Below are 19,253 nucleotides of genomic sequence, written 5' to 3'. Positions count from 1 at the left end.
GACTGTGTATCTGTACTTCTGCCTGGCTCTATTGGATGTAAGTGTATGACTATTGGACTGCTTCTTGACTCTGATATCTGCCTGACCCCAATACAGTTTGTTGAACCGGCTGTCTGTGTGAGTGCCTTCCTTAGAATTGCAACTGAGACTGGTCTGACCAGAGTTACCCAGTGGGCGCTTCTACTACAACTCTGTCAAAGGATACTTGCATAAACTTTTCACAATACATAGAATATTAACAGCTGTTCAGTATAGACACCCTGCTCCAGTAAGTAGGTCTGTGCAAGTTTATTGGATCCCACATGTGCAAAAGACTACTAATTTAAGCATATTTTGCTGTATGCAAGATTGCAATCTAAATTTTAAGATTTATAATGTTAGGCTTCTTTCAAGCAAAAAAAAAAATCCAACTATTTCAAGCAGAATGAAAGCAGAAAAGAATCACTGCTAACTTGCAATCTCCCTTCCCTTTTATAGATGATAAACTCAACAACAGATGCTCAAGACCACACCCCTAAATTCAACCTCTTATGTGTAAAATATATTAAAAAAATGTTTTAATCAATCAAACTGTCCAGGACTTATTTTTCTGTAATATAGAGAACTAGCTAGACAGTTCATAATACATGAGCACAGTTTGCCTGTTCTTATGCTGTTCATTCAAAGCACACCTGTTTGGAATGTAGCCCTCATATGTGGAAAGATAAAGGAGCAGTGGGCGGAAGGAGTTGTTTTATACAAAGGATGAGGTTTTGTTCAAATAGTGCTCTCTGACATGAAACGTAAAACAGAGCTTTGTGTTCAACAGCAGCAACAACAAAAAAACACACAGTGAGGTCTTCAGCAATGATTATGTTGGTTCACAAGTCCTGCAAGGGAAAATGTCAAGCTAAAATTATACCAAACATTTCAAAAGCTTCTGTGTACCTCTGTAGCATAATTGTACAGAGACTTTCCAGCATGTGACTGTCTAGTAGTTAAAATACTTAGCATTGAAAGGGATAGTTGTGTGCGTGCTTTCCAAAAGATAGAAATTTGGCTTAAATGGGCAGTACAAGTGCACCTCAATTTATACTCTTGAACTGGCAAGTGATGCGTTGTATCCTTTGAAGAAGACAGCCATGCTGTACTCTGCAATTTCCTCACTATTCCATCCCTCTGCAGGTTCATCTGTCTCAGATTTCTTTGGCCCATAATTGCACTTTAGTACTTCTAGAATGGGTGCATGTCAGCCAATGCTATTCAGACATGTTAAGGATGTAATACTACATTAGTTGTACTGTGCTGTATCTCCAACTGATTTACCCTAGTTCTAAGACATGCATGAATATACCATTGGTTGTCAGTAAAACATTATTACTCTGCATAGAGATAGGCAGCATTTAGAGAGGAAAATGCTGTTGCTTCATTTTTTCTTGAATTCCATAGGTTCCTCGGTGGAACAGATTTCCTTGTGAGGTGGTGGGCTCTCCTTCCTTGGAGGTTTCTAAACAGAGGCTAGATGGCCGACAGCAATGCTGATCCTGTGATTTAGGAGGTATTTGTGAATTTTCTGCATTGTGCAGGAGGTTTAGACTAGATGACCCTGGGAGTCCCTTCCAACTCTATGATTCTGTTACATGATCTGATAAGGTGATATATCAGTTTTATTGTTCAAGATGACCAGTGGTAGGCTGTGTTGTAGTTCACTGCCCCTGTCCCTGAATCTGAATAAAGGAACATGCTAACAGCATCTTGGCCAGTATTACGTCATTGTCTATTTGCCTTTTGAAATTCTTTTCTACAGTTTTGAAAGTCATCATGATAAAATGTATTCACATTCACACTCAAGACAAAACAACAAAGAGCCTTTGGCATCTTAAGTACCTCTAGATTTATTCTGGTAGAAGCTTTTGTGAACTAGAGTGCACTTACTGGCCATGGTATTATCCTCAGTTGGCAGTTACACACCCCAAACCTGTGAGAGTTTATGTTGTCCAAGACTTTGCTGTAACTCATTAATAAGACTAAACTTTGGCCAAATTGACCTTATATTTGCTCACCTGCCATGCTTGGTCTCACTAATAATTTAGGAGGGTGGCTCAATATCTCCATAACCTTGATATCCCTTTACAGCGTAGAGCTTCTTTAGTGGCAAGGATAAACGCATTTCCTTCTAAGATCATTTATGGCAGATACCACCAGATCCTGAGACAAGAACATCTGTGCCTCTGTGGCCTTAACTCCTTAGATACAATTGATCATATAATCGTAGACTGCCCTCTGTATGAGTCCCCTCAGGAAAGATTGCTTTCAGATTTAATAAATTCTAAAAGATACCTGAGCAACAGCCTTAAATGTCAGTTTCTTCTGAATGATTTGGCTCCTGAAATTACCAAGGTTGATACAATTTTTCTTGTTAAGGTTCTCAAAATTCAGGGAAATTTTAGATAGAATTGTCTTATTCTATGTAACTGTTGTATGGAATTTTTCACCTGATTACTGTGGACTGGGCATTTTATGTACTCTGTGACTGTTGATATGCCAGTTCAGGTGTATGATTGATGACTGACTCACTTTTGGCATTTGTTACTCAAGATAAAAGACTTCTGGTTTCACTTTGTATATTTAGTCACTGCTTTTCTGACTGTCCGTACATATGGTACTATATAAGTGCTGACAGTGCCAATGGTTAAGGTGGACCATGTGGTTCAGACAATGGCAGACTATGCTGAGCCACATTTCTAACAGGAATAAATGCATGAGAAATGTTGACCAGCTTGCTTTAGAGGTACCTTGTTGATAGACACCTCCTATACTTGAAAGCTTCCATATTAATATGGGAGCACAGGTATCTGCCTTTTTGTCAAATGTCTTCATCTGGATCTACTTGTAACATTCCAAAACTGTCACAAAGGATCCTTCCTAGTTATCTTTTAAAAAACGGAACAATCCATTCAAAAGTTGTCTGCATAGACATATGCTATGTTTAATACCTATGATAACATAGGTTGTCATGCTAATTACTTCATTTATAGGCTGCTGCCTTTCCTGATGTCATTTATTTTTAACCCAGAGGACTCTGGCTTGAAAAAAAAAAGTCACATATGGAATCCGTAAAATATCTTACAGTGTCATACTAATCCAATATTTGTATTAGTGGCTTATTTAAACTCAGCTCACCAAAGCATGAAAATACTGTTTTTCCCTGTGTTCTTACAGGCGGGAACATGTGCGGTGGAAATATTTTTTAAAAAATATTATCCCATCCTATCTAAATTTAAAATAGTGTAGCCAGTGCATGAGTTTTACTTTTTGGATGTCAGAATCCCCCAAAGCTGATGCCTGTTTTTACCAGTTTTTTTAAATGGGCCAAGCTCGTTCTGCTAGGTACATTCTGGCTCATGGTTCATGGTGGAACTACATAAAGTTAAGGCATTAATGGATCCAAAGATCACACTGCCAGGAAGATACCAAGGGAAATATCTTTAACCCAGTAAGATCAACCACTGTCAACCAGCATGTGGAAGTGGGATACGTAGTATACACAGCTGCCTGTCTTGATCAACACACATACTAACTGAATCACTGCCTTGGAAGAAGGCTGCTTTACGCTTTGACAAGCACAGATCTAGTCCTGTACAATTTCATTCATCCAAAATATGCTGAAACACTTCAAACTGATTTAAAAGACCAGGGCTTTTTTTGTAGCAGGAACTCCTTTGAATATTATGCCCCCCCCCAGCCGATGTAGCCAATCCTCCAAGAGCTTACATAGCTCTTATTACAGGGTCTAGTGTAAGCTCTTGAAGGATTGGCTACATCAGGGGTGTGTGGCCTAATATGCAAAGAAGTTTCTGCTGCAAAAAAAGCTCTGCAAAAGACTAACAAATTGCACAAAAGAAATTTACCATGTTATTTACTCCAAGGGGAAAGGTTTATAAACCCACAATGAAAACAGCATAATTCTGAATAGGTCACAGGCTGAAATAAAATATTTGCATAAGGAACTTTTATTATGAAGTTAAGGTAAATATAGATTTTTTAAAACATCGGATGAGAGTGGATTTTTTCTTTTTAACTTGTTAGACCCATAACTGAGATGGATGATGTGCCGTTAATTTGCAGGGCATGATAGAGGTTGAACTCCTTTGAACTCCAAGGCTTTGCTGAAGTTAATTTCTAGAGCCTTAGCAGTCCCTTTCTTGAGAGTCAAGGATCGAATGCATCCTCTAAAACGAATGTTGGTGGTCAGGCCAAACTGATTCAGGCCATCTAAGGGAAGAAAAGTAAAAATTATTCAGATCTAGTTTTTCCCTAAAAACAATTGTTTTTCTCATGGTTTATATTCTGTGCACGATTTGTGACTGGAGATCAATACAATGTCTAATGAATTACTTATTTATTAGAAGACACCTCAATCATAGTACCCTCTAAGCTGTGCTAGGAGGCAGTGGTGCACAAAATTTTAACAGGCAGATCAAGGATTTCTGCTTCAGCCCACAATGCATTTCCCTCCCATTGGAAACAATGGAAGATAGGGACACCTCTTTCTGGAGCCCACAGAATTAGAACCCCTGGTCCAATCTTTTTTAAACTTGGAGAAATTCTGAGGAGAGGCATCAGCAGCTATGCTACAAATTTGGTGCCCATACCTCAAAAAATAGTCCCCAGGAGCCCCAGATCAATTCTCTGTTATAGCCTATGGGGCCAGTTGACTATAATGGTCCCCATAGGCTACAATGGAGCCAGAAAAAAAATAAAAAAAAAATTGCATGCCCCCATTTATGCTTTTCAGTATGATTTGTAAGCTGCCTTGAGTCATAGGGAAATGTAGGATATAATAAATAAATAGTTTGGGTAGGCTGGTAACATGTAAGCAACTTCCTGTTTTTTGGCTTGGGCGGAGTTCTGACAGTGATTGTTCCTTCTCTGTTGTACTTGATCCATAATGCTGGTTGCTGTATTTCACTAAAAAACCCCAAAGTAGACTGCAATAGGTTTTTTTCTCACCTAAGTGCTGGTATGTTAGGCTCAGGACAGGGTGATGGTGGGAGGCCAGGTCTACAAATGAAGTGGACTGGAGCAGGTAGACCTGTCCTCCAGAGTCCAGGTCTACTAATATAGTGGAAAGGAGTGCGTAGACTTGTTCTCCAGAGGTCAGGTCTACCAATATAGTGGGGAAAGGGGTGGGTGAAATTTGACTTGATTCTGTTTTCTCTCATAACATTTAAGTTATTTTTTAAATATAATTTTAAACAATTTATTCTGAGATTTTCACAAGGTTATGGAAGTAATCTTTTAAAAAACTAATTTACACAATAGTCAAATGTAGACTCATTCACAACTTTAATGTTATTTTTTTGCTCACAAGGTAGAATTTCTGATCTGTTGAGCTCAGGGCAGACATTGCCTCAGATATGTACGTTTCTGCTTCTTTTTTCACTCATGAGGTAGAATTTCTGCTATGTGGAGCTTAGAGGGAACATTGCCACAGATACATAAGTTCCTGCTTCTTTAATGTGGACAACACTGGCAAAGCAAAGCTAGAATCTTCCTACTTAAATTTTCCATGCATCTTCATTTAATTAAATAAGAAAAAATCTTTTCATACTTACAGAGATAGCAACCGCTTCTACATTTCAACACAACATATTAAGCATGCTTTCTTTAACATACTATCCCTGTGCCAAGTCAAGGTCACAATGGTACACAGAAAGGAATTTTTTATTAGGGATGGGCATGAATTGGAAAAATGTGGTTTGTAGTTCGTGGCTGAGGCATGAACTGAACCATAAACCGAACTGGTTGGTTCAGCCATGGATAGATTTTTCGCAGCTGAAACTATCCAAGAGGGTTGCTCAAGTGAGGGCTCCAGAGGGAAAGAGGTCACCCACCCCCGAGAGTTTTAGCTGTTGAAAAATCTATCTGTAGCTTGCCTGCACAAGAGTAGTCCCAGTGTGGGGCTACACTGGTGGAAGATGAATAAATAAATATTGCAACTTCAAAGCAAACAAACAAATCTGTTTGTTGAGAGCTGCCATAGCTTTTTATATGATGCAGCATATGCGTAAGCCAGAAGGTATATATTTTTGTAGATTTCAGTGATATTATGTTAAGTTTTGAAAGACATTTGTAGACCAATAGCAACTTAGTCTGTGTAACAGTTTTGGGAAGGGTGGGATATCAATGTTAAATAATAAATTAATACATAAATACTTACCAGGATATCCACCAACAAAGACAGGGTCATTAGTATCTGCTGAAGTAGAGGCTGCATTTGGACTGATACCTTCTACCTGGTATTCATCCACTGACAATACTAAACGGTGCTTTATCTTGTTTGCAATAATTTTGTGCCAATTTCCATCACACAAGCTACCTGCAACAGCAGGTTCATAAATGGCAGAAAATCGACCTGCACCATTATCCACATGGAACATCACCTAGAGAGCAAAATATAAAAACTATTAAGAAATCTAGTTTGCTATAAAAAGGTAATCTGCTGATTCCAGATTTGAGTATTATCACTTCTGATCTGCTTTACAGATAGCTTAATCTTATATGTTTTTTTATAAAGTATGTCAACATAGGCTGGCATAGGATCTTAAAAGCAATACTATCCTATTTTACTACCTTTGCAAGAAGCAGCAATTAAATATTTAATCAATGTAAATTTATTATTATTAATGGTTTATTTATATTCCGCCTATTCCCCCGTGGGGGCTCAGGGCAGAGCACAACTTAATAAAATCACATTAAAATCATAATTAATAAAAGCAATTACAATTATTCCATAGACAGATAGCTTGGCAGAACAGTTTTGATGAGATGCTGCAGATGAACAATGCAGTGAGTTAGTGCAGTAGGATATACAGTAGGGAAGGCCGACTGATCTAATGGGCGGATGCCCGCCGCCTCACCCAAAAACCTGGTGGAACAGCTCTGTTTTACAGGCCCTACAAAAGGCTAATAAGCCAGGTAGGGCCCGGATCTCTATAGGGAGCTGATTCCACAAGGTTGGGGCCAAGACCGAAAAGGAACTGGCCCTGGTAGAGGCAAGACGGGTATCTTTTGGGCTGGGAACAGTCAGCCTATCCTGGGAGGCCGAGCAAAGCAACCTACGGGGCATATACAGGAAGAGATGGTCTTGCAAGTATGCTGGTCCCAGGCCGCATAAGGCTTTGAAAGTCAGAAATTGTATTGCACCCAGATATTCATTTAAAATTAAGCTTCAGGAGTGATTTTGGCAGGAAAGCTCAAAACCTATGGATAACTGTTGTCGAACTTTAAAATGGCTTATAAAATGTAGTAGTAGCCAGGGCTTTTTTTGTAGTAGGACCTCCTTTGCATATTAGGCTACAGCCCCCTAATGTAGCCAATCCTCCAAGAGTTTACAGGGCTCTTCTTACAGGGCCTACTGTAAGCTCTTGGAGGATTGGCTACATCAAGGGGGTGTAGTCTAATATGCAACAAAAGACCTAGTAATAACCATGAAAATACACCTGAACAGGGATGAGAAAGTTAAAGAAATGCATTGTACTATGCAAACTGTGCCTCCCTCCCCTTGTTGACATAGATGGGAGATGAAAATGTTTTTGGACATCATCTTGATAACAGCCACTGCTGGGTAGCACTGTCCCAAAACAAAGACAGAGTGATTTTCTCATTTGCCCTCAATGACATCAGTCTGTAGCTAAATCTTATTGTCTAAGTGTTTGTTTATTGTGTTTGCTGGAACAAAAGAGAAGGAACACAGCTGAACAGGAATGCAGTTCTGGGGGGGAAATGGCAACAATGCAGCAACTATTTGAGGTTGTGAACATTAGCAAGCAGATGTGGAAGGGTAAGAGAATTGATTGGGCCCTGAACATTTTCTCACTTGAACATGTGGCCAACTTGTAGAACATTATCTAGAAGAACTGGAAAATGAAAAGAGAATTTTCCTTGTGGTAGGATTTTGGTGCCCTGACCTGGATAGCCCAGGCTACTTTGATCTCATTGGATCTCGGAATCTAAGAAGGTTGCTTCTGGTTAGTATTTGAATAGGACACCACCAGGGAATACCAGGGTCTCTGTGCAGAAGCAAACAATGGCAAACTACATCAGAATGTCTCTTGCCTCGAAAACCCTCAGCTACAACTTGACACTTTCCCAAAAAAGGATTGTTGCAGCTCACAGTGACATTCTTACTACAGAAAGTAGAACAGAGAAATGGTTTTGCCTTATGATGATATAACTGCTGTGCCCAGGGCTTTTTTTTTATCAGGAAAGCACAGGAATGCAGTTCTGGCTGGTTTGGCTTGGTGTAATGGTTAAGTGTGCAGACTCTTATCTGGGAGAACCGGGTTCAATTCCCAACGTCTCCACTTGCAGCTGCTGAAATGGTCTTGGATCAGCCATAGCTCTCACAGAGGTTGTCCTTGAAAGGGCAGCTGCTGTGAGAGCACCGTCAGCCCCACCCACTTCTCAGGGTGTCTGTTGTGGGGGAAGAAGATAAAGGAGATTGTAAGCCGCTCTGAGACTCTGATTCAGAGAGAAGGGTGGGTATAAATCTACAGTCTTTTTCTTGACATCGGGGGTGTGGCCTAATCTGCAAATGAGTGCCTGCTGGGCATTTTCTATAAAAAGCACTGAGTGAAACAATGGTGATGTCAGGGTGTGTGGCCTAATATGCCAATGAGTTACTGCTGGGCTTTTTCTACAAAAAAAGCCCTGGCTGTGTCAACTTATTTTAAAGCAAGACAGCAATAAACAATAGAGTTGCCTTACATTGCTCATATTTTATGTTGCAATAGCAACTACAGGCACTAGGGAATAGATGCTGGGATATATTTGGGATCCAGTACTAGTGTAAAGGCAGGACAAGGACCACTGTGTACTTTAGCAGCAGATTGTCCAATCACAGCAGAGGATATAGAGCTAATGAGCTATGAGAAAACATGCTAAAGGTATTAGGCTTCAGATGTTGCCAGCCATCAGCTGGTAACCAGCAGGAAAGGGAGGGGGAAGGGGGCAGGTAGAATGATGTCATGACAATGATGCACTGTCACTTCCTGCAAAAACCTAGAAATGATGGCATGTTGCTGATGTGACTCCAATGTGACATGCTAGGCTTTGGATAAAAGTCTCTGGTTTTACCAGGGACTAGGAAACTCCTGCCCACCCGCCAAATAGCATTTGGCAATTAAGAGGGAGGTGAAGCAGGGGGAGGCTGAAGCAGGAGGCATGGTCTTTCTGGATGAGTCTTCTCTAAAATCCCAGATAAATAAATAAATAAATAAATAAATAAATAAATAAATAAATAAATAAATGACAAGGACTCTTCCCCAAGACATTTTCATGTATATCTATTATTTACAAACAATTTCACTAAAAGGTTATCTTTCAAATTTTAAAATATTTTAAATGATAAATAGAAATCATGCCCATATTGTTCATGTGAGTGGTTTGATTTTAAGCACACCCAGGCACAGCATCAGAAATCTGTATATGCAGCACTAAGATGCACATTTACAACTGCTGTGAAGGCAGTGTCCGCTCTGATGGAGACAATGATAACCTACATGGATAGAGGGAGACTACATGCTCTCATTGAAGAAACAATCTGTGCTATTGGAATTGACAGTGCAGACTAACTGAGTATATGGGTGCAATTCCAAATCCAGCAATAGCAACTGGGCACTGTCACAAGCAGGGGACCATGGAGAGCTGCCACCACTCCGGTAAGAGTCTGTCTGGGAGGACACAGAGCACCCACCCAACCCCTGTCTTCCTTCTCAGCCAAAACCTTCTATTTGTGACCTAAGAGGTGTGCAGACCCAGGCAGTATAACAAGCTTATTGTAAATGCTCAAGAACAAACAAGTGGGTTGTAAGTTTTAGCGTAATAGTGAACATGGAAACAGTAAAGGTCTTACAAAACAACATAAAAAGCCCTAATGCAACTAACCACATGTTTCCTTCCTCTAATTCCCGTTGACTCATCACTGTTTGGATAAACTCTCATGACTTCAGCCTTCCTCCTTTTATTTATTTCTTTTCAGTTTTCACCCCTCTGGTCTCCACTGGGCAAATTATCCCTTCAAAACTGCTCCCCACTCAATCAGAGGGAAAGAAGGGATCCTGGGAAACGTAGGTCCTGTAGCTATTTTAATACAGGCTTCCTTGGAGTCTGCAGGCCTTACTAGACCTAGGATCATGACAGTACCCCAAAATGAGTGCTGGCTATGATCCAGAACTGTGGAAACGCAACAGCAATCGTTTGTCTATTTTTAATTCAAAAGGGAAAGGAAAGCACATATTTTCCTACTAATAAACACTGGCCTCCTTCTAGGGTTGCTAATCCCCAGGTGGGGGCAGGGGATCCCCCTGGTTTGGAGGCTCTCCCCCCACTTCAGGATCATCAGAAAGTGAGGGGGGGGGAGAAATGTCTGCTGGGCACTCCATTATTCCCTATGGAAACTGATTCCCATAAGGTATAAAGGATAATTGATCTATGGGTATCTGGGGCGGGGGCTGTTTTTTAAGGATAGCAGCATAGCATCCAGTATCTCTCCTTAACATACCCTTTAATTTCCAAAAGGATTGGACCAGGGGGTCCAATTCTATGAGCCCCCCAAAAGGTGCCCCTATCGTTCATTATTTCCAATGGAGGGAAGGCATTTAAAAGGTGTGTGATGGCCAGAACTCCCTTTGGAGTTCAATTGTGCTTGTCACAACCTTGCTCCTGGCTCCACCCCCAAAGTCTCCTGGCTCCACCCCCAAAGTCCCCAGATATTTCTTGAATTGGACCTGGCAACCCTACCTCCTTCTGGATTGCAGTGCCTACTCCCTTTTCCTTTTTATTTTGCCTTCCTCTAAGAAGTTTAAGGTGGCATGCATGGTTAACCTAGGGCTGCCAAGCCCCTGGTCCAGGTGGGGAATCCCCCACCTGGGAGGTTCCCAACCTGCCGGAACATCCGTCGACATTGCTGGCATGATGACGTCATCCAGAAGTGACATCATCATGTCAATGACATCGCATAGTGGCCACTCTAGGCGTTTCTGGGAAAACTCTATGGTTTTCCCAGACGCTCTAGCCATTTGGGAGGAAAAACTCTATGATAAGTCCCCCACCGGAGGCTCCGAGGGACTTGGCAACCCTAGGTTTACCCCTTTCCATGTTTATCCTCACAACAACCCTGTGAGATACAGAGAGACTGGCCCAAGACCATCTAGTAAGCTGCATGACAGAGAAAGGATTTGAACCCAGGTCTCCTAGATCTTGGTCCAAAACACTAAACTGGTTCTATGACAGAGTCTTTCCTTGAAAAAGCTCACACATTAAAAGAGCATTAAGAAAGCATTACTTAATGTGGTTGAGAAGCACAGTGAAATCTGATGCAATTCTAATAGCCTTATACTCACTTTTTCATCTATCAGCTCAATGCCAAGTCCATCCATTTTTTGGCTACTGATTCCCAACAGAACACCATTTGTCCGAGCTGTACGGAACTCAAATTCCACTCGCAGATCTGTCCCCACTTTGTATGCTCCAACTGAGAAATGAGAAAGAAATGCAATCACAAAATACATCAGTTCTGCCATGTAGTCTATCCTGGTCCCCATGATACCTTGTTTTATTTCAGCTTGAGAATCAGGCAGTCCTTTTGGTAAGCCTCTTTAGTAAGAATGGGAACAGGACAGCAAATCACAAAGGAAAGGGGTAAGGATTCTCTTCGAAAAAGAAACAACTGTTAGGTTTAGCAATAAGAGTTGAAAAAGAGTACCTATCCATGCAAGATGGTGTGATTATACCTAGATTGATAAAACTCTTAGAGAGAGTTATCTTGCCTTTCCTAGCAGCAAGCAGGCTAAGATCAGGGGTCCCAATCCCCGGGCCATGGACCCGTACTGGTTCATGGCCTGTTAGCAACCGGTCCATTAATTGTATAATTATTTCATTATATATTAAAATGTAATAGAAATAAAGCGCACAATTATATCATCCTGAAACCATGCCCCTTCCTCCAGTCCGTGGAAAAATTGTCTTCCTGGTGCCGAAAAGGTTGGGGACCGCTGGACTGGAGGAACTGGCCTTGCAGGATAGACCCACATCAGGCCACCTTGGTTCAGGAAGACCCTGAAAAACTATAAGCCATTAAGCTAGGGAACTAGCATAGTCAGGTTGCATTAGTTTTCTGTATTATTTTAACTTTGTTTTGCATTCTCCTGTGTGTTTGAAATCTTTTCCCTTTTCACCTTTCCCCATTCAAGTAGTTATATGAATCTTGCCTTCTTCCTATGTTTCCCAAAATAAAATTAAAATTTGTTGGATAAAAGGATTCTGTGCCATTCTCAGAACAGTTGAGTATAAAAGGACTGTTATGTACAGAGCAATCCAGAGGGGGGTGGGGCCAAAAGCACTGTGGAAGTGGACCCACCTACCACTACACCGGCGGTCTGGAGACTTACGCCGGCGGATCCTCTCCCGCGCTGGCAGAAATGGGGCATGTGCAACTCTCCAGCCGCTGCAGCATGCTGGCGCTGTGGCCAGGTGGCGGAGCGCTGCCGTGCCGCACTGGGGGCACAGCAGAGGTGCAGGGCAGCATGTTGGCATAGGAGGGGGCCGACCCAGGGGCGTGGCTGCTGCTGGTTGGCTCCCACAGAGTTTTCGGTGCGGGAACGCCCCCCCTGCCAGGCGCTAACCTGCGCCACGGAAAATACCGGCAGCCATAGGCAGTAGTGGAAGCAGGAAACACACGCTGGCGGCGCTGGTACAGCAGCGTGGAAACCCTTTTGGGAGCAGGAGGGGAGCCATGTTATTGGCCCACCAATCCCTTCCTGATGTGGGCTGGCCACGGCCCCCCTCCTGCACCCAATCAGTGCCCCCCATACAAAGGTCCCGATTCTGGCCACACACAACTCCCCAGGGAGGGCAGGGCGCATGGGCTTGCTTTGCTCGCTGCAGCCTCGGCCAGGGTTGGAGTCCTATGCCTGCAGCCAGTGAGGCCCCACCCGTCTCTTTGTCTTTCAGGTGTGTGTGCTGCACACCAGCCTCTGTGACCACCGGAGCACAGCCGCCTGGCCCCAGAAGCCCCGCAGCTGTGGGAGTGTCCTCCGCCAATGGCATCTCGGACGACAGGAGCCAGGAACCTCCATGCGTGAGCTTGGTCTCCCTGCTAGCAGATAAATAAACTTAACCCAGTCCGCCCATCTCATCTCATGTGTCTTTCATTTTTCCCACCTCGCCCTGGCTCCCTGTATCCCCCGTGCATGCTGCTTGTGGCTGTCCCAGGGGCATGGCTCTGCGGCCAGGGGGACTCTCGGTGCAACCACTTAGTGCAGATGTGTGGGAACTGCAGTGGGCGATATCAGTGACAGGCGGGGGCTGATAGGTGGCGAGGCAAACACTTTCCAGGACCACACCATTTGTCCATTCCGTCTGTGTCTGTGATGCAACTGTCAGGGGTGATGTGGTTGGGGTGGGTGCCCACAGAACAGGGGGAGCGACCCAGGTACGGGACCTAGCTGATCAAAAATAATGGCGGCTGGATGGCACGCTCCATAAAGAGGAAAGCTGGCCGTGTCAGCTTTTCTGCTGCACGGAGGGCTCGAACCCACAGTCCCAGCATTATGGGGGGGGGGGATTAGCTCGCTAAGACAAGTCGCCTCCGCTATGCGCTGAGGTAGCTTACAGCCAAAACATGCTAGGGGTGGGTTGAGAGTGTTGCCATGACCGGCTCCTCCCGGCCCTCTTTCAAGTGTGGCCTTGGTGGGGTCACTCAGGGGCCACAAGCAGGGCGCGTTGCGGGCCTCTGCAGGGGCTTCTGGATATGCAAATGAGGGTCACCTGTGGACTTGAAGGTGTGCCTGCTCAGCCCACAGAGCACATGGGGAGGTATGAGTGGTGGCTATTGTCTCCAGTGGCCGCTGGCTGCTGAGGGCCAGCCTCAACTGGGAGTTGAGTCTGTGGCCACTCACACCTCACATAATGCCTGCCATGGTGCCCTGCCTGACAATCCCATGGCCAAGGTATGCGGAAACCCTGCCGAGGTGCTCCTGGCATTGCACTGGGGTCCCCGGGTCCCCTCCCCATGTTTTCTACCTTGTCTTTCTTTTTTGTGTCTCCCCACAGGACTTCAGCTCTGCCTGCCATTTCATCATCTTCCCCATGCCTTTTCCAACAAGTGCATGAATTTTTGAAGGGATTCCAAGAGTGGTCCCAAAAATTCTTGTTTAATAATAGATTGAAGTACCCAGGAAGCAGCAGCATACATGGGAGCTTAAGGAGTCCCCCCAGTGGCCCCGGGTGTGTGAGCGGCCACACTCATGGCACGCTCTCCTCCCTGGGTGCCCTGGCCGCGTGTCGAGTGGCCCTGATGAGAGCTCGCACATGCTCCCGATTCAAGTGCCCCCCCAAGTCCTGCTGCTCCACATTATCCTGCATCGGTGACCCGGGGTTTGGGAGGGGAAGGTCCTGGGGGGCCGGCAGGCATTGCCAGGTGGTGATGTTGTGCAGCATGATGCAGACGGCCATCAGCTTAGCCACAGCAGGCATGCTGCGTCAGCCACCCGTGTGGTGCAGGCAGTGGAACCTCATCTTCAGCTGCCTGAAGGCATGCTCGATGACCATGCAAGTGGTCCTGTGCGCCTAGTTGTGCGCTGCCTGTTCCTCCTGGTACGGCGTCAGCAGGTAGGGCAGCAGCAGGTACCCTTGGTCACCTGTAGGACAGGAAGATGAGGACAGGGGATGGGAGGGGCGCCCCACGTCACTGCCTGGTGGCCTTACCTAGCAACCACCCCTGGCCATCCAGCCAGGCTGCCAGGAGGCCCGAGGACGTGAAGATCTGGGCATTGTGCTCGCTCCCTGGGAACTTCGCCACCAGATCTGTGAAGAATCCCCCGTGATCGCAGGATGCCTGCTCATTGAGGCTGTAGAAGTGGTGCCTGTTCCGGTACACCATGGGATCTTCCCGCGATGCCACCAGGGTGACATACATGCACTCCACAGCTCCCATGACATTGGGGAACCCCACGACCGACGCAAAGCCAGCTCTGGCAGTCCACAGCTCCTCCTCGCCTGTTGGGAACCACACATGCTGCTGGAGGCACTGAAGCATGGCGTCCAGGAAGGAGTGGAGGCAGCGGCTGGCCGATGACTGGGAGACCTCCAGGACCTCAGCCACCACGCCCTGGAAGGAGCCGGTCACCAGGAAATGTAGGGAGATGAGGATATGCTGCAAGACGGGGATAGGTCGGGGACCGGCCACCTGGTCGCACAGGTCCTAGATGGCAGTGTGGTCCAAGTGGAAGCGGTCCAGACAGGGGGTGTCCTCGAGACACAAAGTGCTCAGGCTCTCCCAGTATCTGCATGCCCGATGACGTCTCCGTCACCACCGCTCAACCCACACATAGAGTGGGGAGGATGTGCAGCGTCTGCACCCGGGGGGGGGGCTCTGGCGGTGGGATGAGGGGGAACCCCATGGTTTGCGCGATGTGGCACGGACTGTGGTGGCCTGGCTGCTGCCCCGACACGCTCTGCCACTGCTTCCAGACACTGCTGGAGCTCTTAAGAGCCCTGGCCGAGCAGAGGCATGGGGCCGCTGAGACCACCGGATGCCCTGCTGGTGTACCGTGGGAAAGCTGGGCAAGGCGGTGTGAGAGAGCCCACTATCAGCCAGCTGTGGTCAGCAGCCCTCGCATTCCACTGCCCATAGGAGAAATTGCAGCAGACAGAGCGGCACCGACTGAGAGTCACCGGCAGCCGAACTGGACTGAGGCAAAGAAGGCGCTCCTCTTTGGCTTGGTGACCGAGTTTTCGGTGCGGGAACGCTGCAGTGTCCGCCGTGAGCCAGGTCCCCCGCACAGAGCAGTCCACCCTGAAGCGCTGGAACGACTCATTTGGCCCTACCAAGAAGCACGTCCGGCGTCTCATTGCTGAGGGCTTGACCTATGAGGACGTGTTGGCCCGGGCACTGACCGGCTCTGAAGCAATCATGGGACCCCTCATCTGCCTGGTGGCTGTAGCTGGCCACAGGATTAAGGTAATCCGCGGTAGGTTGGCACCCTCCCCAACCCCTCCTTGCCACCGTGGGACTGCCACAATCTGATGGTGACACCCTTCCCCCCCACCAGGTGACTCCCAGGACTCCTCAAGGACTGGCACAAGCTCCACAGTGGACTCAGAGGTGGGCAGCCCCACTAGCGAGGCAGCCAAGGACTGGAGATGGCTGCCCAGCACCTGCGCGACGGGAGGTCAGCAGGTCCAGCATCCCCTGCCACCCCCAGAGCATCCGGACAGCCTTCAAGAGGTGCTGAGACCAGGGGAGGACACATCCAGTGAGGAAGTCATGGATGCCATCTGTCCACAGATGATGAGTGGCCCGATTCCCCTCAAGGTGCGATGCTCAGGGAGGCCATGCTCCAGCATATCTTAAACGTCTACTGGCGGTGGCTGCTGCTTGGGCACGCTACGCTCCAGCACCCTGAACCATTTTGGAGGCCGACTAGTGGCACTGTAGATCCGCCCACGCCTGAGCAGCTGCCCGCCACATATGTCTGGATTGGGCTGCCCGTGAGCTAGGCTGCTTGTTTCCTTGGATGGCAGAATTTAGCATGTCAGATCCTGCCTAAGATTTTACTTTAGACAACTGAGTGGCAGCCACCCACTGAAAGTGCATGGGCTACAGGCAAATGGTCCCAGGGAGATTGGAGAAGAAGTGCCCTCCATCTGTAATTTTCTCCTGCCTTCCTCCCTTGGAAATGTGACAAATCCTGTGCCCTGTGTAAGTTCCATTAATAATAATAATACTGATAGCAATGTAACAATGACAATGATAACTACAATAATAATCAGAGTAATCACAAAGATAAAGACTAAGATCAGTTTCAATGAGGCTTTTACAGAAGGCATTTATATTTATATTTCTTCAGTTCTACTTTTTTCCTTTCCAGACCATACTGTGTTTATGCCTCCCATGGCAACTGTCTATTTAGAGCACCCAAACAGGAAGTTTTAAAGAACAGTAGAATATCTCAATATGTTCAAATTTAAGAATTATAAATAGTGAAATGTTACCTGTTTTGGCAAACCCTGTTCCATCAAAATATGTTCCTTCCTGTGCATTGGCAAAGCATTTCCCAACATTATAACTAGAAGTAGGATTATTCAGGTTAACAGGCGACTCTGTCATGTGAAAATTTCGGACACAGCCATCAATGCTATAGACAACCTGAGTCCAGATGAAAAAGATGTCAGTGTATGAAGCCATCTGAAGCTTTTATCCTCAAATTCAAAGGCTCATATATTTAATTATTTTCACAAAATGTGTGCCTTTCTGTCCTTATAGGAACCACCAAGGTTGCTAACAATTTAAAAGAACATAATAAAATCACTTTAAATTATTGAAACCAACAGAAAATACATTATTAAAATAATTAAAACAAGAGTTAAAATACACAGACAAAAACAAAGAAACAGCAATTAAAACATTGGGCAGGAAAGGATTAATGAGGAAACATGAAACAAAAGTCTCCACCCAGTGGCAGAAGATGGCAACAGAAAGAGACGAGTGTCACTGGGAAGAGAGCTTTAGTGCTATGACTGAGAAGGCTCTCTCCTAGGTTGCCACCTGCCTAACCTCAGAAGGTGGGAGCACCCACAGCAGGGCCTCTGAAGATGACCATAGTGATTGGGTGCTTCATAAAGAAATAGGGACACCTTCGGGTAATGTTGGTTCCAAACTATATAAGACTTTACTGGTCAGCACCAGAACATTTTCAGAACTTCCTCTGTCCAGCTTCTGATACAGGTCATCCACAAATGCTTTTTCAGTCCCATAACCTGGCTTAGAACCAGATTGGAAAGGATCCAAACAATCTGCTTCATCCATGAAAGCTTGAAGCTGTCCAGCTGTCCAATCATGTTGCTTAAGGGTGGAACATTTGAGAACGGTTGATAGTTATTGAGAGCTCTTGGGTCCAGTGTAGGCTTCTTTAGAAGTGGATGCATAACAGCATCAAGGCTGGGGTAACCACCCCATCTCTCAAGGAGGCATTAATTACTTCTTGGACCTTGTAAGCCATCACCCCTCCCCCTCGCCAGACAGATTTAAGCTAGGAAGGGCAAAGATAATAAAAGCAGGTGGTAGTCCTCAACCTTCATATCCTCAGACAGGAAAAAAATTGAAAAGAATTCCCAAACAACTTGACGTTGTGACCCTGGCACCATCTGACACTGTCACTGCTAATGTAGAGTCCAAGCAGGAACAGATGCAAGAGATTTTATCTGGAAAGTGTTGAGCAAAACAATTCCAGTCCCCTCCCCCACCATGCAGTGCACGTTCTCCTGCACGCCATACAGATTCTCAATAGGAGGAAAATCACTACCTCTCAGAGAATCTAGCAGTATCCAGTGACATGCCTCCGAATTTATAGGGCTTTGAGGAAGAACTGCACTTTTCCTGATGGTTGTTTCATTGTTAATTGCTGAGGCTTTTGTGGCCACAAGCCATTGTCTTATACAGCTACTGCTTAATAGGAATGGGCACAAACCAGAAAAAAATGGAGGTTCATATAGGCAGGAGCGGCCTGAGGGCACATGGCACCCTAGGTAAACTCCTGACCCACTCTCCACAGCACCTCCCCCCTCCGTGGGGCTACTGTACCATGCCTCCCTCCTGCACCGCCTCCTCCTCCCCTTCCCTACCAGGACAATTCAGTGCCAGGGAACCAGCTCTTGTGTGTCACACTCCCTGGCAGGCCACCTAAAGCTGCCCTGCCACCAATCACCTGATCATCAGGTAAAGACTCCCTCACGGTCAGCGCCGCTGGGCCAGCTGGCAGCAGCGGGAAGGTTCCCTGGCACTGAAATTGACCTGGTAGGGAAGGGAGAGAGGAGGGGGAGGAGGCAAACTAGGCATTTGCCTAGGGAGGAGGGGGAGCCCAATTCATCACCCCCAACCTCCAGGCACTCTAGGCAACTGCCTAGTTTGCCTAATGGCAGGGCCGGCCCTGCATATAGGTTAATTGGTTTCATAGACCATGAATTTTCATGTATCTTTTTGTTTAATGGACTGGTTTCCAGATTTTGGGATGCAGTAGAACGGGCCCCCACATGCTAAAGATGCCAAACTCACAGTGAGTCTCCAGATGACTCTACCTGCCCTCCAAATTTAGTGATCGGATTTGGGGGGGAACAAGTTACAGCCCCTCAAAGCAAGTGTCCCCAGGAAAGTGCTTTTTGGGAAAATCAGGAGTGTGTCAAATAGACCCCCTGCAAGCTAAAGGAAT

General features: G+C 45.7%; 1 protein-coding gene across 8 annotated transcripts in view; it reads right to left on the bottom strand.

Annotated features, from left to right (window-relative positions):
- Positions 1-3,976: 3,976 nt before the first annotated feature.
- The window catches only part of LAMA2 (laminin subunit alpha 2), a 900,941-nt gene continuing 885,664 nt past the window's right edge, over positions 3,977-19,253 (bottom strand). For all 8 annotated transcript variants that reach the window (XM_060239150.1, XM_060239173.1, XM_060239164.1 and 5 more), the window contains 4 exons: positions 17,041-17,194; positions 11,388-11,518; positions 6,203-6,425; positions 3,977-4,254 (listed from right to left, as the gene is read on the bottom strand). In XM_060239150.1, the coding sequence (XP_060095133.1) occupies positions 4,097-4,254; positions 6,203-6,425; positions 11,388-11,518; positions 17,041-17,194 (666 nt within the window). In that variant the 3' untranslated portion in view covers positions 3,977-4,096. The remainder of the gene's footprint in view (positions 4,255-6,202; positions 6,426-11,387; positions 11,519-17,040; positions 17,195-19,253) is intronic.

The sequence above is a fragment of the Heteronotia binoei genome, chromosome 1, assembly GCF_032191835.1.
Source record: "Heteronotia binoei isolate CCM8104 ecotype False Entrance Well chromosome 1, APGP_CSIRO_Hbin_v1, whole genome shotgun sequence".
NCBI classification, from domain to species: Eukaryota; Metazoa; Chordata; class Lepidosauria; order Squamata; family Gekkonidae; genus Heteronotia; species Heteronotia binoei.
This window is presented reverse-complemented; position numbering and strand designations above follow the sequence as displayed.